Raw genomic sequence first — 27,066 nt, forward strand, 5'->3', positions numbered from 1 at the left:
ATACATCAGTTGATACCATGAACTGGGTTGTTGTCCTTGTGTTGTGCTTTGAACTGCTCCTTGAGCATGGTTTACAGTCATATTTTCTCTCATGGGTGTTGTTAAATTAGAGTAAACACTATGTCTAACAGTTGCTAAACAGTGTGTTGGATAAAATTAATAGTGTTTAGGTGGAAAATTCTTGATTGTAAAAATGCTGACCAAAATATATATTAAAATAAAACATTTGAATGAATTTGTCATTCTGTATGGCAGAAGTTGTGAAAGATACATCATGAAAGCTGCTGTTTACCAAATTTCTCTAGGTTAACAGTCTCTGAACTCAGTTATCCTGTGGCTTGTGTACACAAAGTATGACTCAAAGCTTGGAGTGAGTAGAGTGTCTAGAAAGAATCCCTAAGCTAGAACAAGGAACCTTAACTCATCTCTTTTCTTCATGATAAGTGATCATGAAAAGTAAACAAAAGGATAGCTATATTTGATAGTTCACAAGACAGCAGAAAAACACAATGGCCTGTGAATGTTTAAAAATGGTCAGGGGAAGAATGGTAATTGTGTAAACACAGTCTATGCCAAGGAGCCTTCTAAATATGTAGAAGGAGCTCCTTGAACATAAAAGGTGTTGTGCTACTATTTCAATTAGGGACAGTTATTACTTGCATGCAGGAATTTTCTCAGTATATACCTAAGATAGATTGGTGTAAAGTGGTACCTCGGGTTACAGACGCTTCAGGTTACAGAAGCTTCAGCTAACCCAGAAATTGTACCTTGGGTTAAGAACTTTGCTTCAGGATGAGAACAGAAATTGTGCAGCGGCGCCAGCGGGAGGCCCCATTAGCTAAAGTGGTACCTCAGGTTAAGAACAGTTTCCGGTTTAAGAACGGACCTCCAGAACGAATTAAGCTCTTAATCTGAGGTACCACTGTACAGTATATGGCACAGGACAACTGCAGTATGGGACATTTGGTTTTGCATTTGCATTTAACTTTGTTTTTAATGTAAGGAAGTTTTTACAGTCCTATTCCCTCCATCCTATCTACCCAATCAGATACCAGTCAGATTGTTTCATATCTTAATAACTTAAGCTGTCATTTTAAAAGGAACAAAACAAAGCAGACGCAGTATATGGCTGTTATGAAAGTGTGTGGGTGGAAGCCTGCAAATGCTTCAGCTGTGGTGAATTCTGACAGCAAAGATGTTATAGGGATCCTTAATTGCATCATTCCTTAACTGTATCATTCTATTTCCATTGTTAGATTCTTGAAACAGTGTTGGGGATGAGAAGGTTTTTGCAATTTAATTGAACCAAAATTAAATGTTGGGATTTCACACAGCACCAGGTCAGATATAATTTTTCTCATGAGAATGGTATGGTTGAACTCAGATACTGTCACCTGTGTGAACCCTAACTCATTGTTACCTGATACATTTCAGTTCGATAAATTCTCAGTAAAAGGAAACAACGTTTGAATGAAGATTCAATTTATTTTGGACATAATGTTAAGAGATGGCTTTACTTGTGCCTTGTGTGTTTCAACCAACATCAGTATATCACATCTTTTGTTATTGTGACATCCTTGTTGTACCCCTGCTTTACACTTCATTAGCATTTGTTGCTTGTCTATATTTAGTAATCTTATTTGCAGTCACATATGTTTCTTTCCTGGCACATTTCGGACTGTTCTTGGCAGCTCTAATTAAAGTTTGATTTTTCTTACATAATACTATTTTAAATGTTTGATTTAAGAGGGGAAATGAAATAAATGTTGTAATTGGGGAAGACATCACGCCTTTCCATATATAACTTATTGCAAACATTTATGAACAAAGAGAATACATAAGACAGAGCCTATGCATAAAACACAATAGTTTTATTGGGTCACTGGGAAGCTGAATCCATGTTTTCCTTGGTGATGGGCAAGTTTCCAGGAACTGGCTTTTGTTGATTGGATTTCACTGGTTTGTTTATTTAGGACTCATAAGTGTTTGCCCACACTACACCCTAAAAATAATGGCAAATTATAAAGCCAAAGTGTGGTGTTTACATGGTATAGAAATAATTGAGAGATCCAAAGAAAAAGACTCTTACCAGTATCAAGATGTAAAAGTAACTGAGCTTTCAAAACTGTTTCTGTTTAGGAGAATGATAGGGTGACATATAAATATATTGCCTTGGAATATAAATGCAAGGGCAGGTCCTCAAAATAAACAGTAAGTTTTTGCGGAAAGTTTTCCCCAAACTGTAGCACTGGGGAACAGCCTTTTGGACCCTTGGCAATCATGCTGTGGATGTTGCAGGGCTATCAATTATCTCCGGTACTATTTAATAGCTGTATGAAGCCACTGGGATAGATCATTAGGTGATTTCTGGCTTGATGTCATTGACACACTGATGACACACAGCTCTCTTTTTCTGTAACGTCTGAGTCAGAAACTATTTGGATGGTTGGTTCTCACATCTGGGAGCTGGTCAGTTACATGTTCTGGATTGGGTTGCTTTTACTCTTAACAGAACAGGCTTGCAGCTTGTGAGTGCTTCTAGATTCAGCTTTGTTGCTGGGGGACCAAGTGTCTGCATCTTCTGCCAGCTTTAGCTGGTATATCAGCTCTGGACTTTCCAGGAAAAGGATAACTTGGCCACAGTGGTGCATGTCTTAGTAATAAACATCAGATTGCTGTGTTGGGGATGTTTCTTTCCAGAAACTACAGCCAGTGCTAAATGCAGCAGTTGGTTCCTTTGCATGATGACCTTTTGTCAGAGTATATCACTATTGCTGAAAGAGTTGGCCTTTTCTATACACTATTGGGCTAGGTTTAATGCTTACTTATTGTTTATAAACCATGAAAAACTTAGGACCATGTTATCTTTAAGATCTCTTGCTCCCCATGCTACCACCCAGTCTTTATGTTCAGGGATGAGGTTGGTCTATACATTTATTCCATAAATAAATACATTTATTAATTACAAATAATCTTCCATGTTTTGTCTTTTCCTGTTAGTTCACTATAAAGCAGAGATATAAAAGAATATACACCCAAGCTAAATTGTTTGATACCATCTAGATGTTCAGACAATAAAATTCTTAAATCTCACTCTGTAGCCCAACTTGGAAATCATAATAGATCATATAATCTTATAGTAACATATTCTTGTTCTGCTATAAGTGTCTAATCTGGTTTATATCAAGATATAGAATGGCCTGATAAGGTTCTTTAATATCAAGATGAAAGTATTCTTTCTTAATAGGTACGTTTGTGGATACTCCAGACAGCCAGCTGTCCCCACCATAAAAATGATAAGATTTGAGCATAATTGGTAATATCAGTAGAGGCAGTGAATTGAATATGATAGTATTATTGTATGCTGTTGATATTTTCTGAAGCATCCGAAGAATTTTACCAATGAACAGCCTAGAAATATACTAAATAAATTGAATGGGCTGAGAAACAGTGAACTGTTAAAACCCTCTTTGTGACAATAAATGTTCCTAGGCTATTAATTATTAACCATTTAGCTTCCTTTTGTTAAAATGGCCTTAATAAATATTTTAGAATAAATAACTTTAGCTTTGGACTGTTTTGGCCACCTCCTAAGAGCAGAAGCTGGATGTCATTTAATGGATCCATAGAAAGTATAAGAATATGATATCGACTCAAGGAGGTATGTGGTGGAAATACTGTTGAAAACTGTCTATTCATAAAGGCATCAATGTATAAAATTGGCTGGTTGCCTAATTCTGTCAAGTGCACCCTGTCACATAGTAAATTGGCTTATATAGCAGCTAATCATATAACACCATATATTTTACTAGTCACATATTCAGCTGAAGTCTATATCAAGCAGTACTCCAGATTATGTAACAGGATATTTAAAAATCCAAGGAAATGTATCATTCTCACTGAAATGTCATGTTGACATAATACAAAATGACAACACAAAAAAATTGTACAGGAGCAGCATAAGCCATAGTCTTCTAGAAACCCTTCTAATAATGTTACAAACAAAGATAGGTTAAATTTATGATGGGATATGAGGAAAGCTTTTTAAAAAGTTTGTTTCCTTTGTTTATGCATATAACCCATTCCATAGACCTCTTCTTTGCAATCAACCCCCCCTTTCCTGTCCAAAAGTGGAAATGTGTTAATGTGCAAAGCAGGTACTTGGTGGCAGATTTAAGTGCTCATAAGATGTTTCAGGATTATTTCCACATCATTAAAATTTGACTGCACTAATTTTTCATATGTTTCTCACTTGGGCCTTATCTAGCTTGAAAGGTAACATTTGAATCAAAGGGCAGTTCCCTAACTGTTTAGATTTGCATATGTGCTGTGATGCTAGGTCTTTTGCTGTGAAATAATTAAGGTTAATTCTGTCAGTGTGACAAGATGCGTGACTTTGGGGAGGTAGAACTCTCAGTGTTCGTCAGTACAAAAATTAATCAATAGTACGCTAGTAATTTATATTTAATGGACCAGTGCAGCATTTTGATGAAATTGTAAATGTAAACTTTCAATAAGATGCATTAATAGAGGGTACAATGAAAAGTAGCTTGTGGGATTTTAAAAGCATGTTACAGAAGTTTAGTTATTTGCTGACAAATTGTGTTTTGTTCCATTTTAAGAATATATAGTGGAATGCAAATTTTTGTACTGCATGTCATTTTCTCCTCTGCTAATAGAGCAATCTCAGCAATGCCTTTGGAGCTCTCTCTTCAATTCTCCCTCTAATCGGTTTGTCTTTTTGCTGCATTTTTTGTTTTCTTTTTTAAAACCCATCTTCAAAAATCAAAACATGCCAACCTACTTTGCTGAATACTTAAAGATGAGCAAACAAGCGAGAAGTGGGGGGTGCACAGTCAAACTCTGCTCTCTCCAGCACATCACCTGTACAGTGTACACTCTTTAGAGCCCTTCATGAGTTTCATGATGGAGCACTGAGTGGGGAGTGCCCTCTTCTTGTGTGGCCGTTCCCTGCGCAATTTAGAACCCTGCACAGCCAGGATTTTAAATCAGGCATGGAGTCTCCGTGGAATCAGATAGAAGTTGCTCCCCACTGCAAACTTTGCCCTCAAACTCACAGAGGGTTCTAAACTATGAAGAAATGTCCAAATAGGCTTATGTGAGGTACCTGTGAGAAATATGAAATGAGCTTGTATAATGAGAGTCAGTGTGGTGTAGTGGTTAAGAGCGGTAGATTCGTAATCTGTGGAACCGGGTTCGCTTCCCCGCTCCTCCACATGCAGCTGCTGGGTGACCTTGGGCCAGTCACACTTCTCTGAAGTCTCTCAGCCCCACTCACCTCACAGTGTGTTTGTTGTGGGGGAGGAAGGGAAAGGAGAATGTTAGCCGCTTTGAGACTCCTTTGGGTAGTGATAAAGCGGGATATCAAATCCAAACTCTTCTTCTTCTTCTTAAAATAAGGCGATTGTTGCCTGAAAGCTGACACAGCATTGCAACTTAGAGACTGTTATGAATCACAATATCTTTGGAAACTATACAGCAAAATGTAAACCTATAATTGTGGATGCTGTAGATGATGTGCTCCATGGCATGTGTTGACAATTGCAGAGGAGAAGGGGAGCTATGTATGCAAGGCTTAATACCTCTTTAGGGACAGATTTTTCCGTATTTGCAAATAAAGGATTAACGTACAGTAAATATTGAAAGCCTAGAGATGAAAACTGCTAAGGAACTGACCGCTGTAATTAAAATCATGCTTCTTTGGGATAACTTGTCCTAGTCTTGCGATTCGGCATGGAATTATTGTTTTGGTTTGCTTGATTTCTCCAGCATGAAATCAAGACAAAAGATACAGAAAGAAGAATAAATATTAGAATTCGCTAGGGAAATATGTACAGTTGATGCCAGGAACAAGCAATTTGGGTCTCTTTCCCACCTCCCAAAGTAAACTACATAAACACTGATTCACCATTTCCAACAGGTGGTTGTTTTCCAAGGCAGCCGCCACTCTCTCTTTGTCAGTCAGTTGCTTGTTTACTGCATGCTCTGAGGCATGTGTTCCAGGGGTTATGTGGACATCCACCTTAAACCTTTTAGGGGGGGGGGAATCTGATCAGCTTCACTTTGATCGAAAGGCCAATTAGCACTGCCATGCTGCAGTAAGAAATGGTGAGAGTGAATTCCACTGAAACAGTGCTCTCAGCATCATTTAACTCAGGGGTCAGCAACCTTTTTCAGCTGTGTGCCGGTCCACCATCCCTCAAACCATGTGGTGGGCCGGACTATATTTTTTGGGGGGAAATGAACGAACTCCTAGGCCCCACAAACAACCCAGAGATGCATCTTAAATAAAAGCACACATTCTACTATGTAAAAACACCAGACAGGCCACACAAATAACCCAGAGATTCATTTTAAATAAAAGGACACATTCTACTCATGTAAAAACAGGCTGATTCCCGGACCGTCCGTGGGCCGGATTGAGAAGGTGATTGGGCCGGATCTGGCCCCGGGGTCTTAGGTTACCTACCCCTGATTGAACTTGACTCGAACTTGTTCTGCAACTTGGGCCGTTGATGCAATGAATGGGAATAAGAAAGTGAAGGAAAAACACTCTACCAGCCAAGCACAGCCAGGCACAAAGCCACAGGCCCTTGGCTGTTTGAAGGGTCCTTGGGAGGCCATCTATTCCCACCTGCCTGTTCAGTGCAAGATTTTGCAGCTTCAGCCTCCCTGCCACGAAGACCACCCAGCTGCCGAGGGTCCACGGTGAGAGTATCAGGCTGAGGAAAAAGTCCCCACAGAGCCCCAAAAGTCACCAGGAAGGGTGGGATGGCTGCATTGTGAAAACAGTATGCACTCTTGTTAATAAATATATAAAGTAATAATAAGTTGGATCATCGAAACTTTGCAGTGTACAGAATAATATAGCCATTGCCTGCCTTCATCTGTTCTACCTTCTTAGCTCATGAAGTTTTTACATTTCAATAAATATTGATTCAGCCAACTAGATGTTAACTAAATGATAACCAGAGACCTGAAAACCCTGCCATGCTATAAATTCTCTTGGGGGTAATGCTTGTGTCATACGGTGTTTCTGCTCAGTTGAGATCTAAATGTGAAGCACATAGCTGTTGAATAAAATTTAATATATATTTCTATATTACTGTTGCAGTATTTTGCACCATTCTTTGCTTTATTTCTGATATTTTCATGTGTGCTTTATAAATATTTTAAGATTTGTTTAAGACTGCAGATTGGGAATCTTGGGCTATTACTATTATTTTAATTGCAACTAATCTTAGTGGTATATAGGCACAGAGAACCCAGCCACCTTGAAAGTATGGCAGGCCCCACCAGGGTCAAACTACGTTTCATGAGCACATGGCACTTCTAAAATAACCCTGTTCAGAATATTACCCTCGTGTGTGAGACAAGTGAGTAAGCTTTTTAAAAGCCAGGGATGTAGGCCATAAGGCAAAGAGGCAGTATAGCTTGGCAGGCAAGCAGAGGACAGATGAGGAAGCAACTGGGAAATAAAGAGACTGAAGGGACTTGGGGATCCTCATAGAGGAAAAGTCCAGTAGGAACTTTCAAGGGTGATGGAAAGGATGTCTCTCTCTCTCCCTCACCCCCAAAGGGATCCCAGAAAAAGAAGAAATGCCCTCTGGCAGGCCCATACAGGGGTGGGGAGCAGCTGGGTATACTTTTCCTGGGCATTGGAAGGCAAAGCTGGGGGAGGGGGTGCCAGGGGCCTGGTGGACTTGCACTGTCATGCTAAGAATGTCCCGGGACAACTGGGGACTTAATGGGCGAAATGGCCGTGCCTGTCCATCTGCATTGCAAGGCTTCAGTAGTAAAATCTGGACCTGTGTTACTGCGTACAGTCATACTTTGGGTTACAGACGCCTCAGGTTGCATTTTTTCGGGTTGCGGATGCGCCGAAACCCGGAAGTACCGGAAGTACACTTTGCGCATGCGCAGACGCTGCGGGTTGCAAACGTTCCTCCCGCATGGATCACATTCACAACCCGAGCGTCCACTGTACTAGCATGTAGCGTTAGGTCAGATTAGGTGCTGCGTCTCATGGACAAGACTCTTGCCCCAGGCCTAAGACAAGCCCTGCGTGGGCCTGCCCTCTGGGCTCTGCCCTGTTAGCTTCATGGGCTGAATCAGTTTAACATGCACATTTCAGCTCCCAACCTGTGTTCCCAATTATCAGCATGGTCAGTTATTTCTTTTGAAACAAACTTCCACTTAATACGTCACAAAAATAGCCATTAATGCTTTTCTCCTCAATATATGAAATGCACCCTGCAGATACAAAGATACAGGTTTCTTCACACATTTTTGGATATCGCCCTGGAACTGAAAACCAAGGTCTGGCATAAATTTAAGCTGTTAAAAAAAAAAAAAAGCTCAGTTTTTGCCCTTAAAGACAGAGGCGAGGCAAAATATTTGTGTACTGTGAAATTAAGTTTGCTGAAAGTAGCAACGTAGTTATGAAACCAACCATGCTTTGTAAATCCTTGCGTAACAAGAATATGGTACTAAACATTCATGCCCCATTGGAGTTAAATTTTAACATTTATGTGTTTTTTCATCTTGTGTATATTTGCATTACATGGATAATAAACTAAAAATACGATGCAGACTAAGGCAGGGCTCAGGAACAATTTACTGTGCTGATAGTCTGACTTCCTATATAATTTTATTTCATTGTGCATGTGTGTAAGGCATGGAAAAGGAAGATTTAACCCTTCTCTCACAGTCAGGAGCTTGATGACAAATAGCAGAGCCAGTCCTAAACCAAATTGTACCCAGGGAAAGTATGTCTTCACCTCTCTCCAATTTAAACTTTAGAATTATATATATTGTTTGTGTTTGTAAAACAGGCTATCAAAATGTGGTTTGCTCTTCCGATGTTTATCTAGCTTTAGTTAGACCAAAGCAAAGTTCCTAGAGTTTTGGTGTAGGAGGAAATTGTGCTTTAAGAAAAAGTGAAACCAGAATGTTTCAATCTCCTTGCATATGGAGAGGGCAAAGGGAAGCACATGATTTTGAGGTACACCAAGGTGTGTTTTCATAACAAGTAACCATAGGTTTGATCTAAGCAAATGGCTTTAACTAGTAGTACTTAAGCTAGTATTTTATAACTAGTAATAGCTTTAACAGCTATTGGCTTCAAGATTGTTTTATAGATGAAAAGCCTTTTTGTCTGAAGTTAATAAGGATGCTGAAGTAAAATAGTTTTAAAAGGTGCAAACATGTTGGCATAATTTTTGCCAATAGATTTATAGAGGCTTTGTTCCAAAAAAATTGCTGCGTCCTTTGTCACTCTCATAGCCTATGTTGAACAGATGATCTGAAGGAGTGTCTCCACCCCCATCGTTCTACCCGGACACTGAGGTCCAGTGCTGAGGGCCTTCTGGCGGTTCCCTCACTGCGAGAAGCCAAGTTACAGAGAACCAGGCAGAGGGCCTTCTCGGTAGTGGCACCTGCCCTATGGAATGCCCTCCCACCAGATGTCAAAGACAACAACAACTACCAGACTTTTAGAGGACATCTGAAGGCAGCCCTGTTTAGGGAAGCTTTTAATGTTTGATGCGTCACTGTATTTTAATATTGTGTTGGAAGCCACCCAGAGTGGTGGGGTATAAATATCATCATCATCATCATCATCATCATCATCATCATCATCTGCACCTTAGGCTGCTGTACCATAAACAGAGTTGGCACTCTGGAATCTGTGCTTAGCAAAGCAAATAAATCTGAAGTCAACTTTCACATCATGTTGAATATAATGTAAACTTATCTAGTGTAAACAAAGTGGACACATACCATATCTTGCCAGAGGTAGCCTACCTCTGTGAGATGATGTTTAGCTGTACATTTTTAATAGTAAAAAAGCATGAAGCCTCCATCCTCTACTCATTCATCCTTGCCTGTATCACTTTATATTGTGTTCCTACATGACATTTGGAATTTAAAATTGGTTTAGAAAGCACTTCATTTGTTGTGCTTTCCAAATACAAAGACCCATACTCTTTTAAAGCTTTATCTTCTGCTCAACCAGCAAGCACATTACAATGACAACAAAATTAAGGGATATATTACAATAGTCAGTGTATACTGTTAAAGGTTCTGCCATAATAGTTTACAGCCCATATATCCATCTTCATTACAAGTGTAAATATTAATAATTAAGGATGTTAAAATGAAATTATTATAAATGATTAAAACAGATGTCAGATTTCAAGTGAAAAGCGTGATAAAAAGCAATTGCTGCCAGCACATTCCTTTCACCCAGCTCTTTTTAGCAATTAACCTTTATTGCCAGTAATTTACCCATGTATTCATAGTAAACGACTCTCTCTGAAGAAGAAACATTAATGGTAGCATACCTAACAGGGCCATTATCTGTGCTGCTGATTGCCTTATCTTGAAAGCTGCACTTAGTAGCACCACATTGCAGCGTGATTGTATGTAAATATTGATTTATGGGTCCTTATGTGTTTGATCTGCTCCCTTGGTATATTCACGTAATATGAGGGGTTTGACAGAAGGCTGTTGGTGGTTTGAGTTGTGATGACCTCTTACCCAATGTGCAACCCCCCCCCAGCTAGTTGAGCCTTCCCTATAGCCACTAAATGATGATCAAAGTGATTGTAGCCCATGTTTGAAACAGTGTGAAATGGGGAGGGCATAAGAATTGCTAGTGGTTTCTTAGTAACAATATTCAGTTTCAAATGTGACCTTTCTCACCAGCGCTAAGTTGATTTTAACAGTTAATAGGCAATTAAATTGGGGGGCATGTCTTTTTACATGTAGAAACAGACATGCCATACTTTTCTTTTTAATAGACACCTGACATTTAAATATAAGCTGTTCTGAATATAGCAGTGTTTTAAAGCAAAACGATAATGTGATAAATGGTCCTCATTTAGCAGAACTGGAAAACAAAAACAAAAAACCTGTGGTTTGAACATTTAAAATTGGATCCCCAAGTGGTGAGTGGTGAAAGTAGTTTACAGGAAATATATGTGAAGGTATATGTTTGCCTAGGAGTACTGAGTAGGCTATGGTTCCTTAACAAGAGTACTCAAATACTTTGGTTTCTTTAAGGAGCTAGAAACTTTTGAAAGGCATTTGAAGTTCTGACACCACTGCTGTAGAACACTCATGTTCAGAGCCCTATCTACCACTTGTTTTCGGAGCAGATAAACTCCTACTTCAGTTTGGTTTTTATTTGTGTTATTTGGGAGATGGCTTCTCTCATTGAAATCATATTATTGGCCTTCAGGGATGGATTTCGCTTACATGGGGTTGTAACTCCACAACTATGCCACCGCAAAAACAGATTGAGTGGTATCCAACTAAGTCATGCTCTTTGTAGGTCCATTGAAATTAATTGATTTAGAATGAATTTATTGTAAGTCTGTTTACTTCAACGGGTTTACTCTGAGTATGACTTAGCTGGATACCACCCTTCTGCAGGAACTTGATCAGTGTTTTATTTCCTTGCCTATAGAAGTGTGAGCTATTTGTATTTTTGTTGCTTGTGTGCACGCATGTATGTGTTTGAAGACTTACAGTGTGAATTCAATGTATGCATTTACCCTTCCTTAGTTTAAGCAGACCATAGCTCACTGGCAGAGCATATACTTTCATTTCAGAATGTCCCAGGTATAGTTCCCAATATCTTCAGTTAAAAAGAATCAGGTAGCAGATGATGGGAAAGAACTGTGCCTGATACCCCAGAGAGTCACTGTCAGTCAGAGTACTAGGCTAGATTGACAAATAGTATGACCTGGTATAAGGCAGTTTCCTATAGTATGACCTGGTATAAGGCAGTTTCCTATGTTTATTCTGAAGATGTAATGGAATAATTTGTATTCCAAATGTTAACATATTTGATGCACACATTTTTGCTCATTCACAATTTCATTATCTTAGGGGAAATAATTTACATGTGTGTTTCAAGGTGGAAGATGATATTCTTAGGTGTATTTGATTATAATTACAAGAGTATGAATTCACTTAAAGCTGCAGAGGTCCTGCTTTTTAGTAGATGTATGCATTTGCCATTCATGTCATCATTATCTGTAATGGAGAAAAATAGTGATTTGCAGTGCTTGAGATGAAAAATGTATGAGTGAAAGAACACATTTATCTTTGTAGGATGTGCCTGGTCTATTTACAAAAAGACGCAGATGTGAAATTTGCTTCAATAATTAGATTTTTAATTAGTATATCATAAGATAGATAGATTATTGCCCTGGATGGAATTAGGAAATCCATGTATCAAATGGTGGTTCTAAATGGTCATCTTTTTTTCTGACATTTTTATGTATTATAAATAAGACTGTTGTTCTGTATCAGATAAAATGTCAGTGTTAATAGTGTAATGTCATAGTGGCAGGTGGATTTCTTTGGGGATAATATCTGCATTAAAATTGTGGTTATAATTAACCTTAATGCATTTTCTCCTGCTGATATATGGGATATAACTCATTTAACATTCAGTGTGTGGTCTAATTCTAGGGTTTCTCCCCTCCCCTGAATTCAGAATGCCTATCATAAGATAGTAATTCTGAGTTAAATAGAGGGTTGGGATGCTACATATTTGAAACATTTGTGCTTTAAGTATTCTCTTCTCTTCCTACAGTTGCCGGACGAGTAACAGAAAAAGTTTGATATGCAATGGGCAGTCCCCAGCTATGCCCCGGCCCCATTCGCCACTTTCAGCTCATGCAGGTAAATTCCACTGTTTCCATAGACTTAAGAGAGAAATATTGTAGTCTGTAATTACACAGCATGACTGGGTTGGGGTACCCTAGCGCTTCCAACGATCACTTTGGAACCAGACTAGAATGAAAGTTTGAAATTTTAGTTTTTAATGCTGGTTTAAACACATTAATGGTAAGTTTTAGCAGCAGCAACACCAGAAAATTCCTTAGGTAACAAAGTCCAGAGGAAATAAAAAGCTATTTGCCTGTTGCTCAGACCAGACAAATTTCATAAAAAAGGTGCTGCAACAGAGAAGGCCATCCCTCTGGTCCTTGCCCACCTCATTTCAAATAGCAGAGACACTGAAAATTATTTCCAGATTATTGCTGTACATAGACAGGTTGATGAGTAAACTAATCTTTCTCTAGGTCCTCAGTCTTAACAGTGTTTCACAGGAAAAAACACCAGCATGTGGGGGTGGAAATAAAGGTATCATCAGGTTGTGGAGCTGACATTTTCACAATAAACCTTTTGGTTTTAAGTGATTTTCAATTTGCATTTGTATAGAAAAAAGATTCTACATAGCTGATCGCACACATAATATCTGATCACAAATATATATTCATTTCCATTCACAGTTAGTGCCTAAATAATTGATACTGGTTCCTAAAATGGAACTGTTTTTCCAGCTCTGGGTTGAAAGCTTCGTGCACATAAAATGCTCAGTTCACACAATTCAAATGAAAGAAACAAGAGACAGCAGTGTCATATAGAAATACATTTAAGCAAAGTATGGAGTCTTTAAGCATTAACATAAAACATGAGGACAGAAGGAGAGACAAGAAAATAACATTATGGTTGTAATTTTAAAGCAATTGTACTATGACAGAACTTCTCTGAAACATGAATACTTGATAAGTTACACATTGATTTCACTGCAAATCTTACTAAAGTTTATCAAATCAAAATGCCTATACAACAAAATTATATACCAGAAATATATTTACAGTTTGGGAACTGTCATTTTCCAGTCCTGATTTTATGCTTTTTTTTTCATTAGGAGACATAATATAGACCAACTGAAATATGTAATAGAAATAAATTGTAGTACTGTACTGACAGCCACTAACATTTCTGTAGGTTCAAATTTTCCCAAACACTCTTTCCCAGGGGCTTGTTTGGAGACATTGAATTGAAAGCTTTCTTCAAAGCAAGCCTGCTGCTAGTGCCACAAGGCCACTTAGTGAAAAACTAACATTTTCCTTTCAGAAATTATGTGTTCTGATAGATAATCAGATATAAGAGATAGGAAACTTTCCTGTAGTGAGTTCTGTTATCTTCTGGGATCATCTACATTTCATCAAGCAACATATTCTGAAACCTTTTCCCACATAAATCATCTGGCAGTTTCTTGGAAAATTATTTTTCTGCCATCTGCAGCATAGTTACATTCTAGGGTGTCAAAACAGAGACGATAACTTCCTGGATAGTTGCCTGAATTATAAAATTTGCCAGATTACTACAAACTAATAAATTTGAATAGTTACTAGTATATTTTATGGCTATAGTGATAAATGCGGATAGGCATTAAAGAGAGTTGTCAAGTGGTAACAACAAGGTTTCTAACTGATCCTGTGTATAATCTAAAAGATCAGTTATTATTAATCTTCCTTAGTACTGTCTGTGTATCAAAACACTTGTTCCAGGCACTAAAGCACAGCAATAATCTATAGTCAGTGCAATAGTTGCTCTCTCAGAGTTCTTCAGGATTTCTGAAGCTCTTCATTCTGAATATATTCACATAATGCAATATGTATGCAACACAGCTCCTAATATATTGCCATTAAATACAGTATTTTGAAATACTGATTACTTGCTCTCAGTGTTTGCCTCTCCCTGGAGATTGCAGTGTTAATTATACAATGCCTGACCCTACCAATCAGGTTTACTTTATCTGGCCAGAAACGTCAGTAGTAGTCTCGACAGCAAATGAAATGTGTGAAAGCTGAAACAGCCAGCAAAATCCCTGAGAACAGCAGGATTTGAGTAATAAGGAAGCAGTGCACATATGGGCAGAGAATTAACTGGCACTGGTTGTCATTTGAAAGCCTCTCAGGTATTGACTTGCAGATAGGTGGATGAGTACTGAGAGAAATGCTGTGAGCGATGAAGGTCACAGATGAGACTCCAGTTGCTTTTCTGAAATGCCACGCCTTAAATTGTGGCAGCAGTATGATTCCTATTCCTATTGTCTCTGGGTTTTCTTGCCCTCTGTTTGAGTTATTTGAATACTTAAACGAGTCAGCTGTGCCGCATGCTGTGAACTCTTTTGCATCTAAATATTGAGTTTAGTGGCTGGCAAAGGCAATAAAGTTTTAAAAGAAAATCAATATATTCAGCAAAAGCAAATCTTCAGCTGTAGGGATGTGTGTTCTTCCAAGCATCTTCCTCATAAGATTTCTGCTTAAGATCTATTTGCCCCAAGAGTTCAAGACAAGATTTTCTAATGAAGTGTGGGCTGATGTTACCAACTTTTCCCTCCAGAGGTGGACCCCCAGTTAGGATGGTCAAACCCCCAAAACTTATGGATTCTGATGGATTCCTGACCATTCTGGGGGGTTTTCTGGTGGATAAAGCTGGTGATCCTTCTGAGGCCCTCATCTTGCTGTGAAATGGCATGATGCAAAGGGCCATAAGTACAATCACTCCTGAGTGTCCTCTCTGAGAATATGGAACACATTCTCTGCCCCTGGTATACCGGGGAGAGATGTGCTATGAAACAGGCTAAACAATGTAGAACACAGGTGGTGAATGCCCTGCTATGAAGAAAACCAAATGTGTGTTGGAGCACATAACCATGTGGGCAGTGAGCAGGGCCAACTTTGCTGCTTCCGTCACTTCATTGTGTAATCAGCCATTAGAGCCCTTCAGGGTGGACCATAGAGTGTCGACACCAAATTGGTTAATGGAGGCCGGAACACCTCTGAGAGTTGCTTTGATGACCAAAATTAATCTTGAGGAATGACTATAATAGAATAATTATACAGTAGTTGAATAATTAACATTTTCTAGTAGAACTCTAGTGTTTATTATGACCACTGGTTAATTACTGTTTAAGCATCTGCAGTGCATTACTCTTTAGTACACACACTGGATAATTATTTGCTACCTTTAAAACTAAATAATGTTGTCAAATAGAAAAAGACGAACCTTGCGTGCAATAACTCAACTTTATTCCCTTGAACAGTGTAATCTTGTTTCTATATATTGGACTGTGTGCTTATCAAAAACTTAGTGGGTTGTGTGTTTCTCTAGAAAGATGATTATGTATTTCTTGACAGACACCACTGCTCATAAAAAGAACATTCTTACTTGTGTCGCCTTTACGTTTCCCCTGTAGACAGACCACATGCTCTAATTATGCATGCTGAGAGGCAGGCTGGTATAGTGGCGAACTTTCCCTCAACAGCTGCCTGCCAAGCTTTCTCAGTGTTCAGCAGCAGGTTGAGTGGTCTAATGTGAGAAAGTAACAAGGCCCCAAAGGAAATGTTCTCTTCACAATGAGCAGTCACATCTTCATATCATTTAAGATCACCTCCCCATGCCTTGTTCTTGCCAGTCCTGGGAATAACTTTCTATCTAATTTTCATGGTTTGCTTGTTGCCATATAGAATGGTTTTTAAAAGGGGGGGGGGGGCGGCAAGAAAAATGTTGAGAAATAACATTTTTAAACTGTGGATATCAGTGTTTATTGCAAACGTCCTTAAATGCTGATATATTGAGAACAGATATATACATATTTTATGTACTTTTTTAAAAAAAGCAGAGTTTCAGTCTTAATATTCCGCCCCCCCCAAAACAGAAATATTTCTGTAGCTGTGGTGAACTACTTTTTGGTTGAGATGATGTAATAATTGTTTTTGTTTTTTTGTTATGTCTTTTGTGTTCTCGTTTTGTATTTTTATGTTATATATTACATTTTTATGTTATATTTAAATATTTAGATGAAGGGTGGTATACAAATTCAATGAATAAAATAATAAACACATAAAAATATATTGAGAGAACCAGAGATGGAAAGCAGGATGGAAGTTAAGAGTCTAGCTTCCATTTTATTTACATTTTAGATAATTATATTTTATTTATTTACTTTATATGCCACTCCATAACAAAAGCAGTCAGGGCAGCACAAGGTGAGTCAATGTATATGGATGGAATAGAACTTGAAGGTTACACTATTTGACCAACTTTGTCATTAAGCACGATACACATTGCGTGCTATACAAACAAATGATAATCAGAGCAAAATAGGTTTCTGAGGATTTTCACTGAGTCTAACTATGATTGTATGACACTTTACATAATTTTCTTACTTTCTTCTGTTTCTCACCAGGGAGCAGTCCTCAAGATAGCCCTAGAAATTTTTCTCCTAGTGCCTCAGCCCACTTTTCTTTTGCACGAAGGTAGGATGGGTTTGTGTGTATTTGATGTGTCATAATTCATAGTTGGGAATCATGCTTCACTTTGCATTTATGCATCTATAATATGCTGGTGGAGGTAAGAAACACCAATATATGTTGCCTTAAAATGCAATTCAATTTATAATAGTCTTCGCAACTTGCTTCTTGATACTGCTAATTTCTTGCAATATCTAAAGTTCATTTATATAAGAACCAGGATTATCACCTCTTTCCCTTCCTTCGTAGTAATTTAATTTAACTTAATTTAATTAATTTTAAAAAGACTAGAAAATACGTATAGAATTTACAACGGCCTGTAATCCAGCCCTTGCAAAACTGTATTAGTGAATTATAGAAACCCAGAATTGTAGAGTTGGAAAGGACCTTGAGGGTCATCTAGTTCAACCTTCTGCAAGGCAGGAATCTCACCTCGATCAGATGGCCATACAACCTCTGCTTAAAAACCTCCAAGGAAGGAGTGCCCATCACTTCTCATGATAGGTATCAGTACATTCTAAAACCTTCCACTCATAAATTGGTATGTGCTATTTAATGCGGCATCTTGAGAGAGAGTCCTTTGACTTCAAACTAGCTCTTCCACAACTGTAATGATACGTGTGTTGTTATGGGAAATACTGAATGAGTTTATCTACCCCAGTGATTTCCAAAACCAGTTTCCTACTACACTGAAAGGAGCCAACTGGGGTGGAGTACAGTATGGGAATCTGTCAAAAGAGATTGTCACTACATTGTCATTCTGCAGAACTATTAATTAAGCCACAATGCTGTGTAGTGAGTCACCCAGAGAAGAGCTGCCATTGTTGATTAGGGTGACTCTACTGATGAAGATGCCCCTAGCAGAACAAAATCCAGAAAATAAGACAGAGTGAAAGTTGTGTTAGAAAAAGAGTGGATCCTGCCTCATCTGGCATAGTACCTCAGAGATTAGAATGTAAAAGAACCAATGACTACCCTGAAGAGAGTGCTAGGTTTTGTCTACCCAGGAACACCTTTGTGAGGATTAATTTTTGTATAGTTCTTGGAAGATGCATTTGTGATTGTATAGTACTATTGCATCAGTATAAGTGATCTGTTGGTCACCTGAAGTATTTGACTAATCCGAAGCATAGGATTACATTTACTTGTGAATACATTGCGGGTTGGTTAATGGGTACTCAGCTGTATCAGAAAATGAACCCATTCTATATAAAGGAAACCAGTGTTTTCTAAAAAAATGTTATCTGAAGCATGCACAGATAACCAGTGTAGCTGATACGTAGCATGAAGTTCAAATGCTACACCTTCCTCCCCACCTGTCTCGGCAACCATAAATAGATGTGAAAATAACATTAAAACTGGAATGTTTGAACATGATAATTGTCAAATGCTGGACAATGACCCCAATTTCTCTAGTGGATTCAGTACCCTGGGTAAGAAATACCTCTTCTCCAAATAACTGCAGTCTCCTGCAGTTTTTGCCTGTGATCCTTTCTCTTTTTCGGTGATTGGAGTGAGAAGAAAGCCACAAACCTGAATACACTTCCATTTGTCATGGCCTTATAGAAATCATATAAGTATTAACGTTGGGAGGGACAGATGCATAAAATGTTACATCTTGATTATATACAGATTTATTTGAAAATTCTGATTGATTTATCTTGCAGTTTCTATTCTTTCAACATTTTCTTTAAGGATATACTATTCCTTCCCAATTTATTTCCCATCTTCTTTTCATATTTGCTCAGAAACATAAACCACTACTATGTATTTCAGAATAGCCGATTGAAAACTAATTTACATTGTGTGCCAGTTTTATACACCAGAGGAAATACCAATAGGAAAAAATAGAACTGTAGCATAATAAATTGCATTGATTCTCTGAGTTGTAACTATTACCATGAACAAAATTCAAAGCCAGGAATGCAGGAGTTACCCCTTCTTCTATTTGTATATAGTAATTTCCCATTGTAAAGACTAAGTTTTGCCTTGCTCATAGAATAAAACAGAGGATCTTATGCACATGTGTTTTATTGAAAGCCCAGCCTAAGAGTTTTGGGAATGGAAAGTAATTGGTTCATCCTAACTTTGCTCATTTAAAAGAACTGTACATCTCAAAAATCTGAAAAAAGTCTACCTAACTACTGTCATTACGTGTTTAGGATATGTGTTTTAAATATTTAACATTATATATTTGTGCTCATTGAAATGTTTCTCTCTGAATTACTACTTTCGGCAACAATCTATTTTTCAGTGAGGAAATAATTTGTTCTTTAGAAAGAGGTTCTCGTTCCCCCGCCTTCTAGATTAGAGCAAGTCTTACACAATGCATTTTCTTCATTGCTTTGTTTTCATAGCTTAATGAGCATGCTAGAAGTGGCAAAGTGCCATTATACCAGCACTCCCTTCTATTTACCCCTCTGCAATATGAGTAAAATTGTCATCACTCTAGCTGACTGCTGTGCATATAGTAAGGATCCTGAAATACATGTGAGGATACATCACAATATGAGACTTAGTTCTCATACCATGCAAGTGAGAAAGTTGGCAGAGCAAAAAACATAGTATGGTAACATGAAAGGGGTGACTGTCTAGTCCACAAGACCATCAGTTGTCCATTAATTTCATTTAGATGGTCTTTGGCATGCTTGTAAAAATACAATTAAAAACATTACAACATCTAGCACAGCACGTTACAATTGCTCCAACAACTAGAAAAATAATTAAGTGGTCCACCAAGACAACCAAGTGGTCCACAGGGGGGGAAATTGGGAACTACTGATCTATTCAGCACAGCAGTTTTCTTTAAAACACAACAAATTTCTAATAAGCAAAAGTTCATACATCCTATTACTGAATGGATGCCACTGGTTGCTCTTCTGGCCTTCTCTGGAAACGTAGCACGACTGGCATCTCCCTATTTCTTCATGGGAAATAGGACTTCATGGGACTTCCACTTTAGAGGTCGCCTTGGTCTGACATCACATTGTTGTAGCATTATGAAAAAAAATCATCAACAGGGTGTTTGTGTAAATAGAAGCAGATCATTGCACTGACCAAAGTTGAGTAAAAGATAGAGAACGGGCCTTGAATAAACAACGAAGTTGCATCATTCAGTTATGTCAGGGATGGGGAACCCGAGACCCTCCTTATGTTGGACTCCCAACTCCCTTCAGCCCCAGCTGCCATAATTATTGATCAGGGGTTATGTGAGTTGTAACCTGACAAAATCTGGAGTACCACAGATCCCCCACCCCAGAGTTGTGGTTTTTTTTTACATCTGTTGTAAAATTGGAAGATCTTTTGCAAAATGCCATGCAGGGTACGTCCCCATATATTTTGAAGCTGTCTATGCTGATTGTCATGCTCTTATATTTAGAAAGTTGTTGTTCTACTTCTTCATTTGTTTTTTAAATATACTTTGCACAATTATAATGCAGTCATGGGCATCGAAACGAGAGGTAACTGTCACGAAAACTTACTACTCTGTTTTTGTGGTTTGTTAATTTGATTGTAAATTTCTGACTAGGATTGCCAACTGCCTAGAAACAAACCAGCCATGCCAGGTTTTTCCTTTTTCTCAGAACAGTGTTGCTGAAGTGGGGTGGGGAAAGGGGATTAACTATTAGTTAAGCAGCGCTGTGTAACCTTGTTGCATATACGGGTCACATGGGTCACAAAAATGTAAAAGGCCACTGGAGCCCAGGAAGATAGCATTGAAGGAGCTCTCTTCACCATTGTGCTGGCAAGCTTATCTGCTCTCTCTCCCCCCCCCCCCCCGCACTGATTAGCAATCACAGAGCTATCAGTTGTGTTGGATGCAGACAGTGCATATCATGTGTATGTTATTTTCTACTTTTGTCTGTGAAACAGTTGTAGCCTCCTGTTAGACATGGATGGTAGTGCTGTAGCAGAGGAATTATAAACACAGGCACTAACTGCACATGTTACATCAGCAGAGTATTTAGGCTTCATCCAGCTGAAAATTTGAGTTGGCAGTCCTATGTCTGAATGTGGACTACATGTAGCAGAATTTGAAATTGTCCTACATGGTAAATGTTTTGTTCTACCAAAATTTATAATTTTATGAAAATGTTTAGTTTTGCAAGTCACGTTGCTGTAATTCTTGGTTCATTTTATATACATTTCCATGTGCATTCAATTTTCTAGCCTATCATGGTTGTGCATCGGTCTCTCCTCCATCCTGTTCCTGTTTTGCATTGTCTCTAACCGATATCCTAAAACATCCCATTCACAGCTGGATTATTTCATGTGCTTTTTAAAAAAGTGCCTTATAAAAACGCTTGCTTATGGGTTTGTCTATATTTCCTCATGGTACACCACAACATTTCATGGATTCTATTTCAACAGTTTTTGTATAATACTGTAGGGTTAACAGTTGTCTTATGTGGCTTAACTCAAATTCCCAACAGGACTGATGGACGACGTTGGTCACTGGCATCTCTCCCCTCTTCTGGCTATGGTACAAATACTCCAAGCTCAACTGTTTCAGTAAGTAACAATAGATAGATAGATAGGTAGATAGCTTCTGCTTGTAATATATTCTCAGATTCAGCCCTTGTAAGATTTCAAACAATAATGTAGATTTCTACTAGTATCTACAGTAGGGGTAGGGTTATAGGGAGATAGGGGGAGGCTCTATCCCAGCAATACCATCTATTAACATTTTAAAGGATTTTGATTGGGTTGCCCACTATGCTTGTCAAAATATTTACTATTTTAACTTTTCCTGGCAATTAGTTCCCCCCTCCTTTCTCATAATTCATACAATAGATGCTGTCTCACTGACATAATTGAGAACTTGCACTGATCCTCTGCCCAAAAATGCTATTCAAGTAGAGCTGTATTTCTAACGAATACACTTTTTCTGTTATTGTCCCTCTTTCAACAGACACACTGTGTGTTATAACCACTGTTGATTTCCCTTCCTTCATATAATATACAGTACAACATGATAGTATATTTTATATATGCCAGAAGGTACTTTGTATCCTCCCATAACTCATTTTCACTTTGAAATTTTTATTTAGCAGGATTCCATGCATTGCTTAGCTATAATACAAATGTTATTTTTCCCGTTACACAGTTTGGGGCCCATTTTCCTTGTAGTAAATCCATGTTCTATTGAAGCCTATCATTTTCACTGCAAGATAGGTTTGGGTGCCTGAATAATTACATATTCATATCTTGATAGGTACAACCTGGCTCTTCATACTAGTTTTTAAGATTAGGTGATGTTTAGATAACTATAAGAAAATACGAACCACAGTTAATCTACTGGTAGGTTGTTAAGAGATCACAGCATAAATTGTCATATTCTGTTATTGCTTTAAACCTTCTGGAAAATAGTTTCATGTAAACTGTTATGTTGAGAAAATTAAGAAAAAGCCTTTGAACTATCTGTCATTGGGAAGATGGCTCTGAATAATAAACATAGATAAAATAAAAACTGACAAATTGCCAACTGGGTCCAGATGGCATTCGCCAGAGAGTTCTCAAAGAACTCAAATGTGAAATGGCTGATCTTCCAACAGAAATATGTAACTTGTCACTCAGATTAGCCTTCATACCAGAGGACTGGAAAGCAGCCAATATAACACCAATTTTGAAAAAGGTATCCAGGGAGATCCTGGAAATTACAGGCCAATTTGCTTAATGTCTGGCCTGGGAAAACCAGCAGAAAGTATTTTTAAAGATAAGCTAACCAAGCATATAGAAGAACAAGCCTTGCTGAAGCAGAGCTGGCATGGCCTCTGCAAGGGCAAGACCAGTTTCATGAGCCTATTAGAGTTCTTTGAGATTATGAACAAGCTCACAGGGGTGATCCAGTTGGCATAGCATACTTGGGCTTTCAAAAAGCTTTCAATTAGGTCCCTCACCAAAGTCTCCCGAGTAAGCTTAGCAGTCATTGACTAAGAGGAGAGGTCATCTTGTGGGTAATTAACAGAAAACAGAGAGTAGGAATAAATGCGCAGTTCTCTGAATGGAGAAAGGGGAGTCCCCCAAGGATTGGTATTGGAACTGGTGCATTTTAACTTGTTTATAAATGAATTGAAGTTAGGGGTGAGCAGTGAGGTAGCCAAGCATGCTGATCTGATGATATTGTTCGGGTTTGTTAAAGCAAAAAAGATATTGTGAAATGCTCCAACAGAAATGAATGGACAGTAAAACGGCAAATGCAGTTCAGTGCAAACAAGTGTAAAGTGATGCAAAACATTCTAATTTCACACAAACATATATATGCTCATGTAGTCTGAACTTGTAGTGACTGACCATGAATGAGACCTTGAGGTTGTAGTGGACAGCTCAATAAAGATGTAGTTCCAGAGTGTGGCAGCTGTGAAAAAGCATTATGACAATCTCATAATGCTGTTATACAAATCTGTAGTGTGACCACAACTGAAATACTTTATACAGTTCTGGTCTCTAAACCTCAAGAAGAATATTATAGAGTGGGAAAAGATTCAGAAAAGGGCATCCAAAGTGATTGAAGAGATGGAGCAATTCTCCTGTGAGGAAAGGTTGAAGCATTTGGAACTTTTTAGTTTAGAGAAAATGCAAATAGGAGGTGACATGAGAAAAGCTTATCAGATTATGTATAACATGGAGGAAATAGGTAGAGAAAAACGTTTCTGCCTCCTTCTTATTAAACCAGAACTCATGAACATCTAGTGAAGCTGAATATTGGGAGATTCAGGACAGATAAAGGAAAGTGTTTATTCACACAGTGCACATTTAAACTGTGGATCTATGAGCACCAACTTAGATGGCTTTAAAAGAGGATTAGATAAATTCATGGAGGAGAAGGCTATCAGTGGCTATAAGTTGTGATGGTTATGATTTACCTCTTCTGTCAGAGGCAATATGCCTCTGAAAACCAGTTGCTGGCAATTGTAGGTGGGCAGAGTGCTGTTGCGCTCAGGTCCTCCTTGCAGGCTTTTCACAGGGAGTGGAGGACCTTGGGGTCTCAAATTTCAGCAGTGCCCTGTACAACTGCCAGAATTGGCGTTCCCCACCTCTCATATTCCATTCTAAATCATAGTTGTGGCATTCCCAAGGCTCCAGACCTAGTGTGACCAAACAGTCACACTCCCCTAAATCTGCCACAGCCTTGTGGTTGGCCACTACCTGAGCAGGATGCTGGACTATAAGGGCCAGTGACGTGATCCAGCATGACTCTTCTCACACTTTTTAACCAGGCATAGGCAAGCTTGGCCCTCCAGATATTTTGGGACTGCAATTCCCATCATCCCTGACCACTGGTCCTGTTAGCTAGGGATGATGGGAATTGTAGTCCCAAAACATCTGGAGGGCTGAGTTTGCCTATGCCTGTTCTTAACTGATCAGTCTGAAGCTGTCAGCACAAATCACTTAACTTAAGGATTGTATGTAAGCATAGGTAAGGTAAAATTAATAGAAAACTCCTTTGCTCATTGCTTTTTCATCCTAGGTTTTAAACAAAGAGGATAGTATTTCAAAAGAAAATCTATTCATAGTAATATTCAAGCAAGCAACTATTTTGGTCTTCAAGATTTATACAGATGTTTGCTTTGTGAATCTGAATAATTGACTGAACACATGCTTGGAGACTGGATAGGAAATTTCAGTAAGGCATTTCTCCAGAAAGGTGAAGTGTTGCTGCCTCAGGATTTAGAAGCAGCAGCAACCTGTTAGAAGGAAACTAACTGTTGTTCCCCATCATGTGTTCCTTCTGCAAAGCAAATGTGCCTCTTTACTACACCAAAATAAATATCCATGTAGGACAGTGTATTAAGTGGAGTGATTCTGGAACATAGGAATATAGAAAGCTTCCTTATACCAAGCCAGTCCATCAAGCTCAGTAACGTTGACCCTCACTGACAGCAGCATTTGGAGGTTTCCAGTAGGAGTTATTCCCAGCTCTACATGGGAAACACCAGGGGTTGAACCTGGGACTTTTCATATGCAAAGGAGGTGCTCTACCACTGTGCTATAAGCCTTCCTCAAAATTGCTTCTGAAAATTGCTTCTGTAACTTTCCAACGCATCATCTTGATAAGTCACCTTCTGCACCAAATTATCTTTAAAGTTGCATTACAGCACAGCAAATAAAAAAGGATAGCGGTAGTTAATGGATGATCATGTTATACTATTTTCATACATATGCTTAGCAGTTTTGTCTGTTTTAAATCCAAGGGCTGAGAGAATACACAGGAAGGGTCCTTGAAATTGCAAGGCTGTATCTGTACAGATGCATATAAAGTGTTTGCATGATGTTATTGCTTCTATAATCTATTAAGGTTGCATTTTTATTTTCTGTGTTCAGAAAGTTTAGGAATAAGGAAGTTATTCTGTGTACAATCCATACAAATGTTTAACATGACTTTAGGGTTATGGTACGAATTTATCTTCCACACGTTTATTGCAGTCATCCTGTTCCTCCCAAGAGAAGTTGCACCAGTTACCATACCAACCAACTCCAGACGAACTACATTTTTTGTCTAAACATTTCTGTGCCACTGAAAGCATTGCCAGTGATAATAGATGTAGGACCACTCAAATGCGGCCGCGATCCAGAAGCCTGAGGTGGGTTGACCTGCCAGGAAATTGAAATGATACCTTCATGTGGAAACTCATGAGAAACTATACTTTTTATGCACGTTACTATAACATTGTTTTATATTTTGTTACCTTGTTTAAAAGCATTTCTAAATCTCTTAATGTAAAACATGAAAAACAGTAAGGCAATACAATAAATACAGAGATTCAAAATATACAACAGGGTCCAAAATTGTGTGTCAGGGAAAGTCTGGATAAAATGGTAAATTTTTTGTGTGTGTGCTTGTACTAATGTTTGAATTGTAGTAAAATATAGAGCTAATTGTGTCTTATGCTTTTTTAAAAAATGCACATTAGTTTTCAAATGGTCTTCCACTAGCCTTGCCCTTAGAAATGTGAAATCATGACCTTCACAATTAAGTTTATAATTTTCATTTCAGTTGCTTCCTAGCTTAATAATCTTCAAAATGTTCTCAGTATATCTATTGAAATGATTGAAAATGTGCTGCGTGGCAACATAAATTATTCAGAATTCCTACCATCACAAAAAGTATTTAGTTTAAATTTCTTCCTCTCCCAAAGTTCTGAGTACATTATGGTGATTAATAAAAAAGCTACATTCACAATCTGTAGAGAATTAGACTACTTGTTGAGAAACCAAATTATAGGGTGATAGGTTTGCTCTTTTCAAGAGTTTGAAGTTCTCTTGTTCTCAGTAGAGGTGAAGCTTGTCAACAAAGAGAAAGAAATATAGGTGATCTTTTCATTTGTTCAGAACTAAATCAAAATATTTAAGGTATTAGTTTAATATAAAACTAGTGTCTCCAGAAACTACAACTTGCAGACATTTCCTGCCTTAGCTCCATAGATTGAAATGTTACATTCTTCTGATTCCCAGTTATCTGAGAAGGATAAATTTTATTCTGAACTGTGTTGCATGTATCCTGGAGGCTGTGGTCACTCTCTAGATTTAATGAAACAGCATCTCCATATGCAAAAACAGTGAGTTGTAGTGTTAGTGTCAGCGTAAACAAGTCAGTCTAATGTACATATGCACTTGGCTCCTCTTGTACCACCCCCCACTCCTTAATTTCCCTTAGCCATGTAGAGGCTTGAGAGGGGACAAAATGCAATAAGCAAATAGATTCTGGATGAAGTAGGAGGAGGACAGTAGCTGGTAGAACCTGTCTAGAGTGACATAGCTGGTGTGCAAGAGTCACAACTGGGTCCTGTTATTCAGAGGTCAGTAGGCTCTGTTGCATAAAATGGAACTCCAATAGTCAACATATATACTTATCCTGAAATTCAGTGTCTTTTGCACAGCCCCCCAATGAAAATACAGTGCAACTACATTACATTAT

General features: G+C 38.3%; 1 protein-coding gene across 11 annotated transcripts in view; it reads left to right on the forward strand.

Annotated features, from left to right (window-relative positions):
• The window catches only part of MAST4 (microtubule associated serine/threonine kinase family member 4), a gene marked incomplete at its 5' end in the record, with an annotated part of 211,650 nt that overhangs the window by 128,209 nt on the left and 56,375 nt on the right, over nt 1-27,066 (forward strand). For 7 of the 11 annotated variants that reach the window (XM_082191834.1, XM_082191838.1, XM_082191839.1 and 4 more), the window contains 5 exons: nt 12,629-12,717; nt 17,084-17,153; nt 20,588-20,608; nt 21,581-21,659; nt 25,575-25,732. In XM_082191834.1, coding sequence (XP_082047960.1) covers nt 12,629-12,717; nt 17,084-17,153; nt 20,588-20,608; nt 21,581-21,659; nt 25,575-25,732 — 417 coding nt within the window. The remainder of the gene's footprint in view (nt 1-12,628; nt 12,718-17,083; nt 17,154-20,587; nt 20,609-21,580; nt 21,660-25,574; nt 25,733-27,066) is intronic. The other 4 variants (XM_082191837.1, XM_082191840.1, XM_082191843.1 and 1 more) reach the window with 1 other exon arrangement.

This window comes from Podarcis vaucheri (genome assembly GCF_965113315.1).
Source record: "Podarcis vaucheri genome assembly, chromosome: 11".
Lineage (NCBI taxonomy): Eukaryota > Metazoa > Chordata > Lepidosauria > Squamata > Lacertidae > Podarcis > Podarcis vaucheri.